Below are 18,258 nucleotides of genomic sequence, written 5' to 3' on the forward strand. Positions count from 1 at the left end.
CATTTAAATGGCTTTTCCCCTGTGTGGATTAACTGATGTCTGAGAAGGTTTGAGTTGTGACTGAAGCAACTTCGGCACTCCAGGCATTGATATGGTTTCTTCTTGTTTTGAGTTTTTGGATTGTTTTCTGTCTGAGTAAAGCCCTTTTTACATTCCCCTGTCTGCATATTTTTATGTCTCTTAAGACTTATACTGTGACTAAAGGTTTTCCCACAATCCAGGCATTTAAAGGGTTTCACGTCTGTGTGGATTCTTTGATGGCTAATAAGCCGTTTGTTCAGAGTAAAGCTCCTTCCACATTCCAAGCATTTGTATGGTTTCTCCCCTGTGTGGAGTAACTGATGTATTATGAGATTTGCATTTCGTGTGAACTTCTTTCCACATTCTGAACAGTCATATAGTTTTTCCCCAGTGTGACTTCTCTGGTGGGCAGTAAGGCTTGAATTCTGAATAAAGCTCTTTCCACACTCTAAGCATTTATACGGTTTCTCACCTGTATGGGTTCTTTGATGCATAATGAGATTTTTACTCTGCATAAAGCTCTTTCCACATTCTAAACATGTATATGGTTTTTCTCCTGTATGGGTTCTTTTATGTACAATGAGGGTTGTACTCCGCATAAAGCTCTTTCCACATTCTAAACATATATATGGTTTTTCACCAGTGTGGGTTCTTTGATGTATAAGGAGTGTTGTACTCAACATAAAAGTCTTCCCACATTCCAAACATTTATAGCGTTTTTCACCTGTGTGGGTTCTTTGACGTGCAGTGAGATTTGTGTTTTGCTGCAATCCCTTTCCAGACTCAAGGAAAGGAAATAGCTGTCCCTCCTCATGAATTCCTTGGTGTCTAATAAGACTTTCACTTTCAGCAAAGCCTTTTCCACACTCCAGGCATTTAAATGGTTTCTCCACTGTGTGGATCCTTTGATGAACAGTAAGGTTTGACTTCTTACTAAAGCTCTTTCCACACTCCAAACAATTATATGGCTGCTCTCCTGTGTGTATTGTCTGATGCAAAATGAGGTTTGTACTCTGCATGAACTTCTTTCCACATTCCAAACACTTATACCGTTTCTCTCCTGTATGGATTCTTTGATGCATAGTAAGGCTTGACTTCATACAAAAGTTTTTCCCACACTCCAAACATTTATATGGTTTTTCTCCAGTGTGAATTCTTTGATGTAAAATCAGATTTGTACTTTGCATGAACTTTTTTCCACATTCAAAACATTTATATCTTTTCTCACCTGTGTGGGTTCTTTGATGAACAATAAGAGCTGAGCTATGGCAGAATCTCCTTCCACATTCCAAACATTTATATGGTTTCTCTCCTGTGTGTGTTTTCCAGTGCACTTTAAGAGTTGATGTACTAGCAAAGCTTTTCTCGCACATAGAACACTCAATCCTTCTCTTTCTTTCATATATTTTTTCTTGGTATTCAGCATTCTGAAAAGCGATGGATTTACCATTTTCTTGACTGATCTGTTTTTTCTCCTGCTTTTTGGGGATATGATTTCCAAAGTTCTCATTCATTTCTAGGTACTTATCACTTTCCTCCCATACTTCAGGTTCTTCACACTCTTTTGCTACATTCCACATATCTCCTATTGAAATAAATAGAATTCTGACATTAGCACAATTTTTAAAAATTCAACTTCTGAGGAGAATTACAGAACACAAGAGATGTATCTGTCAGGATAGCCCTTCAAAAGCTTCAGCGGGAGATGCTTCTGACAGAAATGAAGCTATGAACTAAACAATATCATCCTTGGGATAGTCACTAACTATCAATTCTTTTTCCAGCTCAGGATGGAAGACTTGTCACAATCTATAGCTGAAAACTAGTTGATTTTATTTCTTCTCGAGGGGGTGGGGGGGGGGTCCAGAAGTTGTGCTCTGCCCCAGTCATTTCTGCAACAATCCTGCCAGCCCCTCTAATTTTGGCAGTCTATTATTCTCTCTCTCTCTCTCTCTCTCTCTCTCTCTCTCTCTCTCTCTCTCTGTTTGTCTATTGTGCCCCTGGACCACCAACATCATAAAGAACCTTTATTGGCATAATAGTGCATCAACAACAACCTTTATTGGCATAACCCTGGACCAGTGCATTAGTTTTAACCTAGGAAGTCCCACCATCCACTTCCTGCCATGAGACCATCTGCCTCAAGAAATCTGTAAAGAAGCAAAGGAATGATACTGAAAGGACTTAATTTGCTGGAGTTATAAATTGAGATACTCAGCTGGCTGCTGTGGGTCTTCTGGGCTATTTGGTCATGATCTGGTAGTAGTTACCAGACCACAGCCACAGAGTCTGGAAAACCTACAACAGCCAAATTGATTCCAGCAGTGAAAGCCTTTGACAATACATTGAGATTATACTTACTTTTATCAACCCTATTTTGCAAGGAAATATCCTTGGGCAATCTTCCTGGAGAATCCACAAGCATTTCTCTTGGCTCCAGGCTTTCTTGTAGGAAGTTCTTCTCTTTGACATCTGTCATGGTTCATTCACCTTTGGGAGACATGGAAGATGATAAGAGCCCTCAAGTGTCATTCTAGCATGATGAAGAATTCTATTCACACCCACTCTAGAGACCTACTGAGCCTGGAGCGTTAAAGCCTCATTATCTGAATACAGCACCATATTCTGCTAAAAAAAACCCCACACAACTCACGGAGAGAAACTTATTTCTTGCAGCACAATGAAATATTATCAGATTAGAGTTTTCCCAGCAGAACAGACCAAGAATTTGTTTGAGTTAATGAGGGTTTTTTTGCAAAATAAAGCATTACTCTCTTTATCATTTTGCCCCAGGCGCCATTTTCTCCCCCTTCACCCCAGGGATATAGATTACAATATAGTGATCCAATAACAAAAGAATCAAAAACTGTACAATAAAATACAAAAAAAGAAGAGATAGCCCTCCCCAGATGATCTTAGTAAATGGGCAGGTTTCTATGGGAGGAGGTATTCCTTCAGGTAACCTGCCCCAATGCAATCTCGATCATTTCAGGGAGCTTGGTTTCCCAGCTCCCTCTCAGCTCTTTGAGAGAGTCGCCAGCAGGTGGAGACTTCCACAGGATGTTCTGGAACTCAATGGGGTCCATAAATCTCTGTGGGCGGGCCCAGATATGCCCATTGCCTATGCTGGGGGGTGGGGGGGAATAGTGATTTAAATCCTGACCTTAGGAGCGAAGAAATCAGACCATGGCACTCTATCTATAGGATAGAACCACATCCACACCTGCCCCAAAGATCAAATCCAGAGTGGAGCCTCCTTGATGATGTTCATAAGGGATTGACCTAGCATCGCCATGGATGACACTAGATCTGTGGCCACTGAAGATGAGGTCAAGTCTACATGGGCATTGAAGTCCTCCAACACTATAAGTTTGGGAAACCTCAATGCCCACTTTGACACAACCTCCAGGAGCTGTGGCACGCTGTGTGCTAGGCAACCAGTAGTGTGCTAGGCAACCAGTTGGTGTGCTAGGTGACCAGTGTGTGCTAGGCGATCAGTTGGTGTGCTAGGCGATCAGTTGGTGTGCTAGGCGACCAGTAGACCAACAAGACAGCCAGTCTCTCCTCTGAGTCCCAGTGGAAGCCTAAATACTCTACACTGGTGATCGGCAGGACAGGGGTTGCTTGAAAGGGGGTTGAATACCCAGGTGAGTATCGCCACTTCACACACACACACACCTGCCCTGTGTCCGGGGTTGGTGGATTGCCACAAAGCCTTGGAGGGGTGTGTGTGAGCTCATTGAGGGCAACAGTTTCCCCTTCCCTCACCCGGGTCTCAGTGACACATGCCAAGGTTACCTGCTGTTCCTCCAGAGAATCCCAGAGAACAGTGGTTTTATTATTGATGGACCTGGCATTTATCAACACCAGCAACAGAGTAGGGTTATTAAGCCCCATCCTGCCACTCACATGCTGCAGGATAGGGCTCGGGTTAGACAGAGAGCAAGCTTTACCACATCTCACTCTCTGTCTATCATGTGGCCTGCCCCTACCACTACATCTACCCCACCCTATTATCACTGGGATCCCGGATCCCATCCTGGCCTCCACATGGGGAACAATTCACAAAGCTCAAACCAATATTACACATGTCTCTGTGCACACATGGATAATTTAAAAGCTATTACTTAAAACCTAATGTTAAAACCTATCATTTGAGTCCCTGGAGCAGCTCACTCGTGCACACCCCTCAGCCTGCTCCGCCTGCAACACACAGTCTTTACCAGATTTTTTCTGCTAAAGAAGAAGAAGAGAGGAGGAGGAGGAGGAGGAGGAGGAGGAGGAGAAGGAGTTTGGATTTATGTCCCACCCTTTTCTCCAGTAAGGAGACTCAAGGTGGCTTCCAAGATTCTTTCCCCTCCTCTCCCCACAACAGACACCTTGTGAGGTAGGTGGGGCTGGGAGAGTTTGGAGCAGTGAGCCCAAGGTCACCCAGCAGGAATGTAGGAAGGGGGAAACAAATCCAGTTCACCAAATAAGAGTCTGCCACTCAAGTGGAGGAGTGAGGAATCAAACCCGGTTCTCCAGAGTAGAATCCAACTGCTTTTGACCATTACACCACGCTGGATACCCTCCCCCCACTGTGGATGTTATCTCCTCTGACCACCACCACCACCACCACCACCACCACCCTTCTTCTGCCTTCAGCTACAAGAAGAGGATGTGTAGAACACATCTGTTGGGAAAAAGACCCAATGAGAGACAGTGAAAGGGGTTTGACGCCAGTGGGGGGTGGGGGGGGGGTGGGGGGGGTGGGGGGTGGGAAGCAAGACTTCTCCTCTTGTAGTTCAGCAGCTGCCAGTCTTTTCTCTCCGCTGGAGGTCTTGCAACCCACCCACAGAAATCACCCCTTTCTCCCTCCCAAGCCCCTTTGAACTCACCAGATGCCTCCCAGTCTCTGGAGCATCAGTCAGAGGCTGCCTTGGCCTGGACTGGAAGAGAATCAGAATAAAGGACTTTTTGCAGCAAATCCCCCCTACACCCCCTCCCCATGCCAGTCTAGGAATGAAACTCGGTCTCCTTAACCCTTGCATGCATTGCATTTCATGCATATAGTGAAGCAAGCGTTTAGGCTGGAATAACTTTCATCCGTTAGCCTGGCGATGTGGTTAGTTATGGGAGACTGGGTTTAAACCCTCACGCTGTCATGGAGACTTAATGGGTGGTTATGGTTACTAAGACCTCTTTTGCACGTGCAGGAGAATACATTTTCAATTCACTTCCAATGCATTTTGAAGGTGGATTTTACTGGGCGGAATAGCAAAATCCACTTTCAAACAATTGTGAAAGTACTGGTTGTGGTGGGTTTTCCGGGCTGTGCGGCCGTGGTCTGGTAGATCTTGTTCCTAACGTTTCGCCTGCATCTGTGGCTGGCATCTTCAGAGGTGTAACACAGAGAGAAGTCTGTTTCACACTGGGTGACACTGTGTGACACTGATACAGTGTGCAACAGACTTTTCTCTTTGTTTCACCTCTGAAGATGCCAGCCACAGATGCAGGCGAAACGTTATTAATTTTTTTTTATTTTTTCGACTTGATATACCGCCCCATCCCCAAAGGGCTCTGGGCGGTGAACAACACAAACAGTGTACATAAAATCATTAAAACATAATTATCATAAATATCACTTAGGAACAAGATCTACCAGACCACGGCCACACAGCCCAGAAAACCCACCACAACCAGTTGAATCCGGCCGTGAAAGCCTTCGACAATAAATTATGAAAGTAGATTGAATGTGCATTATTCTGCATGTGCAGAAGAGGCCTAAGGTATGCACCAGTAGAGATGGGGAGTACGATTGCTAATTGGAAACTCCTAGAGATTTAGAGATGGAGGCTGGGGAGGACAAGACCTCTGTGGAGCACGATGTCCTAGAGTCCACACTTCAAAGCATCTATTTACTCCAGATAGGGCTGCCAGCTCTGTCTGGAAAATTTGGGGGTGGAGCCTGGAGAGGAAGGGTCCTTAGCAGGGTACGATGCCATAGAGCTCACCCTTCAAAGCATTCAGGGGAAATAATGTCTGAGAGTCTGGCATCCCTGAAGCTAGCTCATTCCTGTAGATTTGGGGGTAGAACCTGGGGCGGGTGGAATTTGGGGAGGGGAAGGGTCTAAGTAGGGTATAATGCCATTGGGGTCCTCCTCCAATCAGCCATTTGCTCCAGGGGGACTAATCTCTGTAGTCAGTTGTAATTCCAGGAAATCTCCAGGCAGCATTGGGAGGTTGGCAGCCTGGGTGAGTGACTCTGGGTCCACTTTGGGAAGAGAGACAGGGTTTAGTGATTTTCAAAAAAAATCCTAGGTTGAGGAAAATAAAATTGGACAGGGTCATTTTGAGAACTGGTAGTAAGTGATGTGAAAGAACTTTATGCAAGCCCTGGGCTGCTGCGGCCAGTTTGAGTATGCAATACTGACCTTGATGAGCCAATGGTCTATTCAGGACAAGGCAGATTCATGTGCTGTGGGGTTGCATCAGAAACAATTAATTAAAGAGCAGTTTAATACCACATATAGCTCGGGAGCTCGCTGTTTCAATAAGTGTTTATTCCCATTTGGTCCTGCCAAGACACTTTGTCCACCATCCCAGACCCTCTTTGGTGTTCCTCCACATTCAGAGGTCAGATTAGTGGTCATGAGAGGTGGGGTCATTTCCCTGGTGGCTTCCAGCCTTGGAAGAACCTTCCCCTTTCCCTGTATTGGATTTTGTTAGTTCCTGAAGTGTGACTTTTTTTGCTGCAACACACTAATGTCTGTGTTTATCCACTCACCTGCATCCCTTTGAGCTCTTTCCCCACAAACCCACAGCTGCGAGAACTCTGATCCTTTCTGAAGCCCATCCAGCACCGACTTCTTCTCATGCTAGGAAAGAAGTTGTGTGGTTCAGTGAAAGAGCCTCAGCTTTGCATGCAGATGGTCACAGGTTTGATCCCAGAAGAGAGTTTTATTCACAGCAGCATGTGATTAGCTCTTATACCTACCAGCAGTTTTAAATTATTGATTTTAACTAGCAGTATATACATATTCTTTGTATCTTATTTCCCTGCTTAAAAACCTTCAAAGGAGACTCCACCACCCTCTGAGAACAGAGGAAGGACTGAGGAAACAGGAGCAGACTCACCAGTTATTAGCACTTCTAAAGGGTAAAGAAGCACCAGGAATTGTGCTTGTGTGAACAGCTCCAATTGGTCTCAAGGGGTATGGTTTGGGAACATCTCTAGCTTGGAGCTGCTCTATACATACACAGCAGAACATGTGCTTCTGGCTACCAGTTTATTTATTTTTTTAGACTTTTATACCGCCCTTCAGACTCAGGGCAGTTTCTGATATTCTGTACACTAGAATGTACTAAAAATCACTACTAGTAGAAAGCTAGCATATCAGGGAAAAGACCAAGATAGAGAAGAAAAAGAAGAGTTATACCCTGCTTTACTCAACCATAAGGAGTCTCAAAGCAGCTTAAAAACTCCTTCCCTTCCACTCCCTGCAATAGACAGCTTGTGAGGTAGGTGGGGCTGAGGAAGTTCAGAGAGAACTGTGATTGGCTCAAGGTCACCCAGCAGGCTTCATGTGTAGGAATGGGGAAACAAATCCAGTTCACCAGATAAGAGTCCACTGCTCGTGTGGAGGAGTGGGGAATCAAATCCAGTTCTCCAAATCAGAGTCCACTGCTCTTAAGCAGTACACCATGCTGGCTCTACACCACAGAGTTTTTCTATTTGACATAAACAAATAGATCAAAAACGTTTTCTGTATGTAGGAAAGATTTTTTAAAGGAAAATTAAAATGGAGAATATAACAGTCTGCATGGTGTAGCTGTTAGAATGATGGGCTAGGATCTGGGAGAACCAGGTTCAAATCCCCACTCTGCCATGGAAGCTTTCTGGGTGACCTTGGACCAGTCACACACTCTCAGCCTAACCTACCTCACAGGGTTGTCATTGTGAGAATAGAATGGCTCTCCTTGGGGGTGAAAGTTGGGGTATAGATGAAGTTCAATAAATAAATATGAATGGAAACCTTAGTTTGATTTAAACAATTCCTTTATTTCATCTTCAGATATGTGTAACAGGTAAAATCAGGTAACAGGTAAAAAAACAGGTAAAATCAATAGTAGAATAATTCTCAGATTGGGAACATTTTCAAATAAGTACCGGTAGACTAGGGCTGGTTCTGCATGGGCCAAAAACAGTGGTGTGAAAATGGTGTGAAAACGGTATAAACCCTTTTACACTGCTTTAAACCCTTTTACACCATTTTCACACCATTTTCACACCGCTGTTTTTGGCCCATGCGGAACCAGCCTAATATAGTGCAGTTAGCATACTTGGAAGCAAACATTAGGAAGGGGAAAACTTCAAAAATAGGAAAATTATTAAAAAGAAAGAAGAGATGTAGGTAAGGGGAGGGGGTTTCCTGGGTTAAAAAAAAACCTATGTCCAAAGCTCTGCCCCCTGTTTGTGGGTTTGTTGTATTTTTCAGTGTTGTTTTAGTGTTGTTTTAATGTTGTTTGGCCTGTAGGGGAGGCGGAGTTTTTAGGCTAGCAGCACCAAAATTTCAGGGGTGTTTCGGGAGACTCTCCTGCTGCTATCACCCAGGTTTGGTGAGGTTTGGTTCAGGGGTTCAAAGTTATGGACTCTCAAAGGGGGTGCCCCCATCCCCCATTGTTTCCAATGGGAGCTAATAGAAGACAGGGGCGACACTTTTGAGCGTCCATATCTTTGGACCCCCTGAACCAAACTTCACCAAACCTGGGTGGTATCATCAGGAAAATCTCCTAAAGATACCCTGAAAGTTTGGTGCTGCTAGCTTAACAATTGCACCCCTGACAGCAGGCACCCCCCCAAATTTCCCCAGATTCTCTTTTTAAATCCCCCCCCCCTTTGGCATGGATTTAAAAGGGAGAATGTGAGGTTCCCAGTTTAAACATTGAAAGCGATGCTGTTTCAGGGTGGGGGATAATCCTCCCCAAAGCAGCATCAGTTTCAATGTTGTTTTAACTGGGGACCCCAGATTTTCCCTTTAAGGTGGGTTTAAAAGGAGAATCTGGGTTCCCTAGTTTAAACACCATTGAAAGTGATGCTGTTTGGGGGTGGATTCCAGCATCACAGCGGCTGCCCATGGGTGTGGGGCACAAAACTTAGATTTTGCACTGGGCTTCATTTTCCCTAGCTACGCCTCTGCCCAGAGGGGAGGGCAGAAGGGACTGCAGCTGCACAGGCACCGTATTGGTGTTGCGCAGGTTGGGTGGCAGCCTGGCAGGGGGAGCTCTCTCTGGTGGTTCAGCAAGCTTCCATGCAGTGGTACAAAAGCCTTAGAGGGACTGTTGTTGGGGTCTTGGTCTAGACAGCTCACCTGAGTTAATACCATATTTATTCTTAATTTACAGATAAGAGATTTCCCCCCAGTCAGAATTTTTCTATTGCTTTTCCCGAGTGTGAATAACTGCATGTCTTGTAAGGTTTGAATATTGACTAAAACAAAATCCACATTCCTGGCACCTAAATGGCTTCTCTCCTGTATGAACTCGTTGGTGTATAATAAGGTTTGAGTTGTGACTGAAGGAACTTCGACATTCGGGGCACTGATATGGTTTCTTCTTGATTTGTGTCTGACTAAAGCCCTTTTTACATTGCCCCGTCTGAACATCTTTATGTCTCTTAAGACTTCTATTGTGACAGAAGCTTTTCCCACAATCTAGGCATTTAAAGGGTTTCACCTCTTTGTGGATTCTTTGATGGTTAGTAAGCCTTTTGTTTAGGCTGAAGCACCTTCCACATTCCAAGCATTTATATGGTTTTTCTCCTGTGTGGAATATTTGATGTTTAATTAGATTTGCATTTCGTGTAAACCTCTTCCCACATTCTGAACATCCATATATTTTCTCCCCTGTGTGAATTCTTTGATGGGTGGTAAGGCTTGAGTTTTGACTAAAGCTCTTGCCACATTCTGAACATTTATATGGTTTTTCACCTGTGTGGGTTCTTTGATGCATAATAAGATTTTTACTCTGCATAAAACTTTTTCCACATTCCAAGCAGGTGTATGGTTTCTCGCCTGTGTGGGTTCTTTGATGTCCAATGAGGTTTGTGCTCTGCATAAAGCTTTTTCCACATTCTAAACATTTATATGGTTTTTCACTTGTATGGATGCGTTGATGCCTAGTGAGGTTTGTTCTGTGCATGAAGCACTTTCCACATTCTAAACATTTATATGGTTTCTCACCCATGTGGTTTCCATGATGTACAATGAAGTTTGCACTCCTTCTGAAGCCCTTTCCAGACTTGAGGGACTGACATGGCCACTCCCTTCTGTGAATTCTTTGATGTCTAATGAGACCTGATCGTTCCAGAAACCGTTTTCCACACTCAAAACATTTACAGGGTTTCTCCCCTGTGTGAGTTCTTTGATGCATATTAAGACTTGACTTCATACAAAAGCTCTTTTCACATTGCAGACATTTATATGGTTTCTCTCCTGTGTGGATTCTTTGATGCACAATGAGATAGGTGCTGTATGCAAAATTCTTTCCACATTCAAAACATTTGTACCGTTTCTCTCCCGTGTGGGTTCTTTGATGTACAATAAGAGCTGAGCTTTGACTGAATCTCTTTCCACACTGCAAGCAGTCATATGGTTTTTCCCCTGTGTGGATATTCCAATGCACTTTAAGGGTTGATATACTAGCAAAGGTTTTCCCGCAGGTAGAGCATTCAATCCTTTTCTTTCCTTCCTGAATTGTTTCATGGTAATTACCACTGTGACAACCAACAGAATTACTTCTTCTTTCACCCACTTGACTTTCCTTCTTGCTTTGTGGGATATCATGATTCTCAATGTTCTCTTTAACTTCTGCATTTGTATCGCTTTCCTTCAATACTTGATGCATTTCATTTTCACTCTGTGTGTTCCAAACGTTGCCTGTTGCAATAAAGAGAATCCTGAAGTGAATTCAAAGAAGCTGAACATCAAATCAGAAAATGTCTGACATGAAGCAATTCAACTCCTATGGAGAATAACAGAATGCAAAAGTTGTGTCTGTCAGGATACACATTTAAAACATAGTGGGGAGACATTCCTGCCACCATTAAGACCACTAACTGAATGACAGTAACAGCTAATCTAAAAAAGAATACCAGCTACCTGAAATGATCACTAATGAGAAATCCTTTCTATGATGAGAAGATGCTTTCATATGAGGCAATCTGTCCTCTATTTGGTCACAAACAGTCCTGCTCAACCCTCAAATATTGGTCTCGCCACTCCCAGCTCTGCCCTGGATTCTGGTGCACCCATTTCCTGCAGACACAACTTCCTATTCCTTGAGCGATGAAATCTAACCCCACTACCAGCTTCCTGCCATGTAACTAGTTGCCCCAGAGAAAGAGCAGCTGAGATTTATCTTGGCCGCTGGGGCAGGGAGAGGGGCAGGCTCAGCACTGCCATCCAGCCCAACTATTACATATAACCTGGCTGGGCTGCCCAGCTGCCAGCGTGAGCGAGTAACATGCATGGAGGAGATGAGGCTGCAGCCTTATATGGGCAGGCCGGGCCATCCTGTGCTGACAGATTCTCCTGCCCGCCCACCTTCGTGGGCCTCAGTGGGGTTCTGCTTATGGTGATTGCTGTTATTTGCATTTCATCTGTCACAGCCTGGTGGGTTGTGCATGGGGACAGATCTGTTCAGGGGAGGAGGAGCCTGCATGCCAGTCCTCCCCATTTGGTGGGAGCCTCCATAAGAGGCCTGGGGGTATAGTAAGCTGTGAACCACATGCCCAGGCGGGGGCTGCTGGTGGCCACACCCCCTGGAAGCATGAGGGGTTAATCCAGAGGCCAGCGCCCAGATGGCTCCCACTATCTTGTTGCTCTGGACGCTGGTGTTTTCCCCCATGCATCGGATGTGCTGCCCAGTGCCAGATAAGAACATAACAACATAAGAACAAGCCTGCTGGATCAGACCAGAGTCCACCCAGCACTCTGCTACTCGCAGTGGCCCACCAGGTGCCTTTGGGAGCTCACAGGCAGGTTGTGAAAGCAATGGCCTTCTGTTGCCTCTGCTCCCAAGCACCTGGTCTGCTAAGGCATTTGCAATCTCAGATCAAGGAGGATCAAGATTGGTAGCCAAAGATCAACTTCTCCTCCATATATCTGCCCATCTTTTGCACCAGGTCATTTCAAAGTCAATATCACCTTATAGAACATGCCCCAACTCACAAATCTGAACACAGCAATAGTTCATGCCATTCAGCAGAAATTAAAATGTTTGATGTTTTCAAAATGCTTACAAAATGTTTTATTGCTGCTGTGAAAAAGTTTTATGGTGTTATATCCAACACACACAATTGCCCCCCAGCATTGGAAACAGCACAGTGCCAGGAGGGAGGGAGGGAGGGGACCACGACAAATTTCAAGCCATGTTTTTCACAGTAGTTGCACACATTGAATTTTAATGCTGACATTGCAAGGCACTTACTAACATTATTGACTCTTAATTTGAAGCAGCTCCAAGGCCCAAGGGAGATAAAGCATCTATCTCTAGGAGGCAGGAGGGAAAGTCACTCCCACATTCCTCCCATTATGGCAATGTTCTGCAAACAGGGAAGATGCATACACCGGAGAGCAGGCACTTCCACTATAGGCAAGATCACTGAGTAATTTTGGGCCTGTCACATGCTTGTCGCCAAGCCTACCTCACAGGTCTGTTGTGAGGATATAGTGGAGGAGAGGAGAACTAGGTAAGCTGCTTCAGCTGAGCTTTCTATTTCCCACATGTGTTCAAGTGCTTCTCACAAAACACCTCCACCTGCAGCAAAACATTTCCCACACCCTAATCTAAGCATGGAGACCACTCACAAAACACCCCCCCCACACACACACACAGAGCAGAACATTTCCCAAACAAATCTAAGCATGTAATCCTCTCACAAAATCCTCTTCTTCTTCTTCACTTCTCCTAAATCAAAGCATGCAATGAAACCTAATCTTTGCATTTGCCATGTTGGTCTTCTTCTGAGACAGAAAGCAATCCAGGACACTTCTTTGATGTGGGCAGGGAGAATAATATTTCCTCCCAGATTAAGGCAGTAATAGTAGTAGCACATTTTTATAGCCTTTTTTTTTAGTAGCAGCACGTTTTTATAGCCTACCATATTTTATTGTATTGAAATTTAATTCTATTTTTTTGTAACTTTTCCTAATGGTCTTTGATCACAATACTTCCTTTTCTTGTTGTTGTAACAAAATGTGTATGTAATGATCACAATGTGTACGCAATATTTGTTCATGTCTTGCAGCTCCCAAACATATCAAGTTTATTCCATGTGGCTCTTACGTTAAGCCAGTTTGGTCAACACTGCTGCATAGCCTCATCCAGTTATCTTGAAAAATACTCACTTTCGGCAGCCATAGTTTGGAAGAAAACATCTTGGGGCAGTCTTTCTGGAGAAACCGCAAGAATTTCTCTAGGTTCAGGGCCCTCAGGTGGGAAGTTTTCCTCTTTGATGTCTGTCATGGTCTTTTCACCTATAGGAGACAGCAAAGACTTTAGCAACCCCCAAAACTTCAGTCCCAGTTTCCACAAAAGCAGGTATTGCCAAAGAGAAGCAGAACAGAGGGAGAGATAGAGGTCAATGGTGAGAAAATATGCTAATATCATCCAATTCCTTCTGAGAAGGAATTTTCTGGAGGTATCTACTATGGGGTTGCAGCAGAAAATTAAGGCAAGGCATTGGTTTTCAATACCCTGACCTGTATGCCCTAGGCTAGCCTGATTCCATCAGAGTTGGAAGGTAAGCAAAGCAAGCCCTAGTTAGTACTTGGATGGGAGGCCACCCAGGAAGTCCAAGGTTGCTACTGCAAACCACCTCTGAATGTCTCCTGACTTGAAACCTCTGTGAAGCTGCCATGACTCGCACATGGATTGCGGGCACCCTATAAAACCTTATACTGCTTGAGGGCTGGGTACTTAAAGATCCAATTGTCCCCATAAAGTCCTGTCCATGCACTGTGTTCACCATCATAAGCCTTTCTTTGTGTCGCCTTCCACCCTGGCCTTCAGACTTGGGATTAAAGGTTACAAGAGATGGTTCTTTCCCCACCGCTTTGGTCTATGGCTGATTACAGAACATTCCAACTCTTGATAGACTTTGTCCATATCGTTTGAAAACGCCTGAAACTCTTGTACATATTCTTTTGATTTGCCCCCAATACTCAACATTAAGATGTACCATTCCTGCCCTTGAGTTTGACTCCAACCCAAAGAACCTTTGTAATTTAAAGTTGGTATACAATTGCTATACTATGGCCATCACAAGGACACTGGAAGAACTGCAATTTTCTTAATGCGAGTGCTTAAGATGCATGACTTACCTTAGTGATATCAATTTCTATCTCGTGTTCGCTCTGTATCTGATTTTAAATTCATTTTTATTTCTCTTTGTATATTTACTCTATTTATGCCTGATAAAGGTTTTGTTGTTGTTGGGTCTTTCAGGTGTGCTCCCCAGTTTTGGAGTGCCTTCCCCAATGGAAGACAGTTTTATTTAGGACTACATTTGACTGATTTTGTTTTTTTTAATTTATTGGCAGTCCTAACTGGAGTTTTTAAAGGGTGAATCTTTATCTGTTTTTGTAACTTTTGTATTATTGATATTACTTTTTATTGTGTTTTCTGTAACCCTTTTATTGCTATTGCAAGCCGCCTTGAGTTCGACAAGGGAGAGTAATAAATGTTTAAAATAAATAAAGAGCTAACTTAGGCATTGTGTCACAGAAGGCTTTTAAGGCCAGAATCAACTGGCTGTCGTGGTCTGGTGGTTTTTGCTCCTAACATTTCGCCTGCATCTATGGCTGGCATCTTCAGAGGCATGTCACGGTAAGATGTGTTTCTCTTCATGGCAATGTGTAAAGTGATTGTGTGGTGGGATATGTTTTGAGGAAGAAGAGTTTGGGTGGGGTTGGATGGTACTCTTCCATCAGATAGGGGAAATGTTGGGTGGGATTGGGCGGTACTGTTGGGTTTGGGTGGGGTTGGGGGGTACTGTTCCATCAGATAGGGGAAATGTTATGTATGTCAGACTCTCGAATGTGGAAATAACAGAGACCGTAGGAAAGCCCAAAAGCAGTTTATTCCAGGTAATACGAAAAGTTACAATGCAAAGCAGGATCTGAGCTAGAGAGCTCAGATCCAGGACTTATATCCTTTAGCCCCCACCACCCCCGTTTCGCCCCACACCAAATATCCACTACAGCTTCTACTACAATTACACTACACAGTTTCAAAGAACCTGGGAACCATTCACACTTCTCTGAAGGTGGACTGGTGCCAGGAGATTGCCAGGAAGGAAAGAGAAGAAGAGGAAGAGTTTGGATTTATATCCCCCCCTTTCTCTCCTGCAGGAGACTCAAAGGGGCTTACAATCTCCTTGCCCTCCCCCCCTCACAACAAACACCCTGTGAGGTAGGTGGGGCTGAGAGAGCTCCGAGAAGCTGTGACTAGCCCAAGGTCACCCAGCTGGCGTGTGTGGGAGTGCACAGGCTAATCTGAATTCCCCAGATAAGCCTCCACAGCTCAGGTGGCAGAGCGGGGAATCAAACCTGGTTCCTCCAGATTAGATACACGAGCTCTTAACCTCCTACGCCACTGCTGCTACATTTGCAAATCACACACAGCAAGACATCAAGGCATTGACAGGCATGGTCCTGACGACGTAGTGGTCATTAGAGAGCCACTGCAAATGCAAAAAAGATGTATTTCTTAAAGATGAAACCCAAACACCACAACAGAGTAAGAGAGCAGTCCAGTTCAGCAGATGTCTTCACCAAGATCTATGTTTAGAAAAGGGTGGGTGTGGATGATCTTTCAGGAAAAGAGGATCTCAGAGTCTCCTTGTTCTGGATGGGATTGCTCTCAGTGAACACACCTCCTTAAGGGTGGGGAGGAATCGCTCCTTTCTTTCTACCTCTTTCCCACAGGCAGGGGTGTCTTGCCCCTTCCTGGAGTCTGGCCGCCCACCCAGCTTCCAGCTTCCAAGAGACTGCAGTGGAACAACCTTCAGGGAATGAGCAAATGGAAACCAGAGGAGGGGGTGGGGGTTGAGACCCCTTCCTTTCTCCTCCTCCTCAGTTACAGAGCAGTCTGCCTTTGCTGCTCTCCGTTCTCTCTCCCTTGGGTCCCCCCTGTAACTCCCCCCTCCCAATTCATCCCTTTCTCTCTCCCAAGCCCCCTTTGAACTCACCAGCTCCCTCCCAGCTTCTGAAGCATCTATCAGAGGCTGCCTTGGCCTGCACTGGAACTGATTCAGAATAAATGATTTTTTGCAGCTTAATTCCCCCCCTTCTCCCCCTGAATGCCTGTCTAGGACTGCAGCTCAGTCTCCTTAACCCTTGGAGAGAGTCTCAAAACTTGAGATCCGGCAGCCCGAGTAATTTTGTTGCGCAATGCAGGTATACCGGCTTTACCTTGTATCCACTTTCTGAATAGTTTATAGCGTTTTCGTTTGTTGGTCACATTGTTCCAATGTTCTACAGTTCTCCTCATATTGCATTGTTCATTGGCTACCTTATGATATCTGACTGCACTGTTTAGATCAGTCTCATCAACCAGGGCAGACTATCATTAATGTAAATAAATACTCATTGTAGGAGAAAACTAACAAATAATCGCTGCTTCCAGGAATTAACCTAATGGGAACATCGAGAAATCAAGAGGATCAGGATGAGACCTGGCAGATGGTGTCTGGCAACCAGCAAGAGAGGTGAGGGTGGGGCAGAGTCCTGGGAGAAAAAAATAAGAAAGAAAAGTAAAGCCACATCTCCTTACAGGAAATTTTTACGGTAGAGTTCCTGGTGATTTCAAGAACTGCACAGAAGTGACAGTAGGTATTTCTCCAGAAATCACCACCCACTCAAACTCAAACTGCTGTAGAGCTCTACACTTACTAGCTGCTTTCCCAACTGTTTTTGCCATTCCGCACTTTTAAAACTGAGAGTCCTGAAAGCAGCTTGAAAGTCCCATGTCCTAGTGTGCGGAATGAGCCTATGGTATCTTCCTATAATGGTAATATTATCATATAGTAATCTTACTGAAATCATGATAAATTCTGTGATAATCTAACCATAGAATTCTTGTGATTCCTAAAGCTATCCATCTATTTGTCACTTCACGGGGTGGCTCCTAGGAATCCTCCAGGAACTGTGCAAATGAGAATTTATACTTAAGGTTGATTAGGAGCACTTCACTTTTCTTTTGGATTTTTCTCCCCAGGTTGATCATACACACCCTGTTGGACCCAATTCCTGCCTTTCAACCAGGTGAGCATTGGCGGGCAAGGTCGGCAGTTACCTAGAGATCTCCTGCCATGAACTTCTGGTCAGGTTTTTTCATCTAAACCCAACTCTACCATGAAGTAGTCAGCATGCACTATTCAAGATGGCAGAGGCATAGATACCAGGGGACTGGGGGTGTGCGTTGTATCAGGTGCACACCTGGGGGGCACCAGCAAAATAATTCAGGTTCCTGTGTGTGTTTTTTGTATTTTTAGTGTTTTTTCAGTTTTCGACCTGCATGGGGCGCAGTTTTTAGGCTAGAAACACTACAATTTCAGGGATTTTTTGGGAGACTCTCCAGATGATTCCACCCAGATTTGGTGAGGTTTGGTTCAGGGGGTCCAAAGTTATGGACTACCAAAGGGGGTGCCCCATCCCCCATTGTTTCCAATGGGAGCTAATAGGATACACCTTTGAGGGTCCATAGCTTTGGACTCCCTGAACCAAACCTCACCAAACCTGGGTGGTATCATTAGGAAAGTCTCCTAAAGATACCCTGAAAGTTTGGTGCTGCTAGCTTAACAATTGCACCCCTGACAGCAGGCAACCCCCCAAAATTTCACCAGATTCTCCTTTTAAATCCCACCGCCCTTCGGCATGGATTTAAAGGGAGAATCTGAGGTCCCCAGTTTAAACATTGAAAGCAATGCTGTTTCAGGGTGGGGGATAATCCACCCCAAAACAGCATCACTTTCAATGTTGTTTTAACTGGGGACCCCAGATTCTCCTTTTAAGGTGGATTTAAAAGGAGAATCTGGGGTCCCTAGTTTAAACACCATTGAAAGTGATGATGTTTGGGGGTGGATTCCAGCATCACAGCGGCTGCCCATTGGGGGAGGGGACTCAGATTTTGCACCGGGCACCATTTTCCCTAGCTACGCCTCTGCAAGTAGTTACAATCTAACTTCCCAGT

General features: G+C 44.6%; 4 protein-coding genes and 1 long non-coding RNA gene across 19 annotated transcripts in view; 1 reads left to right on the forward strand and 4 right to left on the reverse strand.

Annotated features, from left to right (window-relative positions):
* Positions 1-1,243, reverse strand: part of LOC125428701 (zinc finger protein 883-like) — a 30,143-nt gene extending 28,900 nt beyond the window's left edge. The window contains exon 1 of the mRNA XM_048489252.1: positions 194-1,243. Coding sequence (XP_048345209.1) covers positions 194-1,208 — 1,015 coding nt within the window. The 5' untranslated portion in view covers positions 1,209-1,243. The remainder of the gene's footprint in view (positions 1-193) is intronic.
* LOC125428587 (zinc finger protein 883-like) overlaps positions 1-18,258 on the reverse strand; it is a 1,608,225-nt gene that overhangs the window by 1,039,506 nt on the left and 550,461 nt on the right. The gene's annotated exons all lie outside the window — the stretch shown is intronic.
* Positions 1-18,258, forward strand: part of LOC125428534 (zinc finger protein 345-like) — a 770,962-nt gene that overhangs the window by 325,183 nt on the left and 427,521 nt on the right. The window lies entirely within an intron of this gene.
* LOC125428944 lies at positions 2,094-5,010 on the reverse strand. The gene is made up of 3 exons (XR_007243913.1): positions 4,902-5,010; positions 2,383-2,511; positions 2,094-2,171 (listed from the first exon to the last, which is right to left on the reverse strand). It is a non-coding gene; the product is annotated as an uncharacterized LOC125428944 (long non-coding RNA).
* LOC125428719 (zinc finger protein 883-like) lies at positions 9,107-16,375 on the reverse strand. The gene is made up of 3 exons (XM_048489297.1): positions 16,256-16,375; positions 13,413-13,541; positions 9,107-10,940 (listed from the first exon to the last, which is right to left on the reverse strand). The coding sequence occupies exons 2-3, from the start codon at positions 13,528-13,530 to the stop codon at positions 9,439-9,441; spliced, it is 1,620 nt and encodes a 539-aa protein (XP_048345254.1). The 5' UTR covers positions 13,531-13,541; positions 16,256-16,375; the 3' UTR covers positions 9,107-9,438.

This window comes from Sphaerodactylus townsendi, linkage group LG03, assembly GCF_021028975.2.
Source record: "Sphaerodactylus townsendi isolate TG3544 linkage group LG03, MPM_Stown_v2.3, whole genome shotgun sequence".
NCBI classification, from domain to species: domain Eukaryota; kingdom Metazoa; phylum Chordata; class Lepidosauria; order Squamata; family Sphaerodactylidae; genus Sphaerodactylus; species Sphaerodactylus townsendi.

Excerpts from the sequence above, each read along its gene's own strand:
- LOC125428719 (XM_048489297.1), bottom strand. The coding sequence starts at position 13,530 with ATGACAGACATCAAAGAGGAAAACTTCCCACCTGAGGGCCCTGAACCT. Across the intron at positions 10,941-13,412 it reads CCAAACTATGGCTGCCGAAA|GCAACGTTTGGAACACACAG; the intron begins GTGAGTATTTTT and ends TTATTGCAACAG.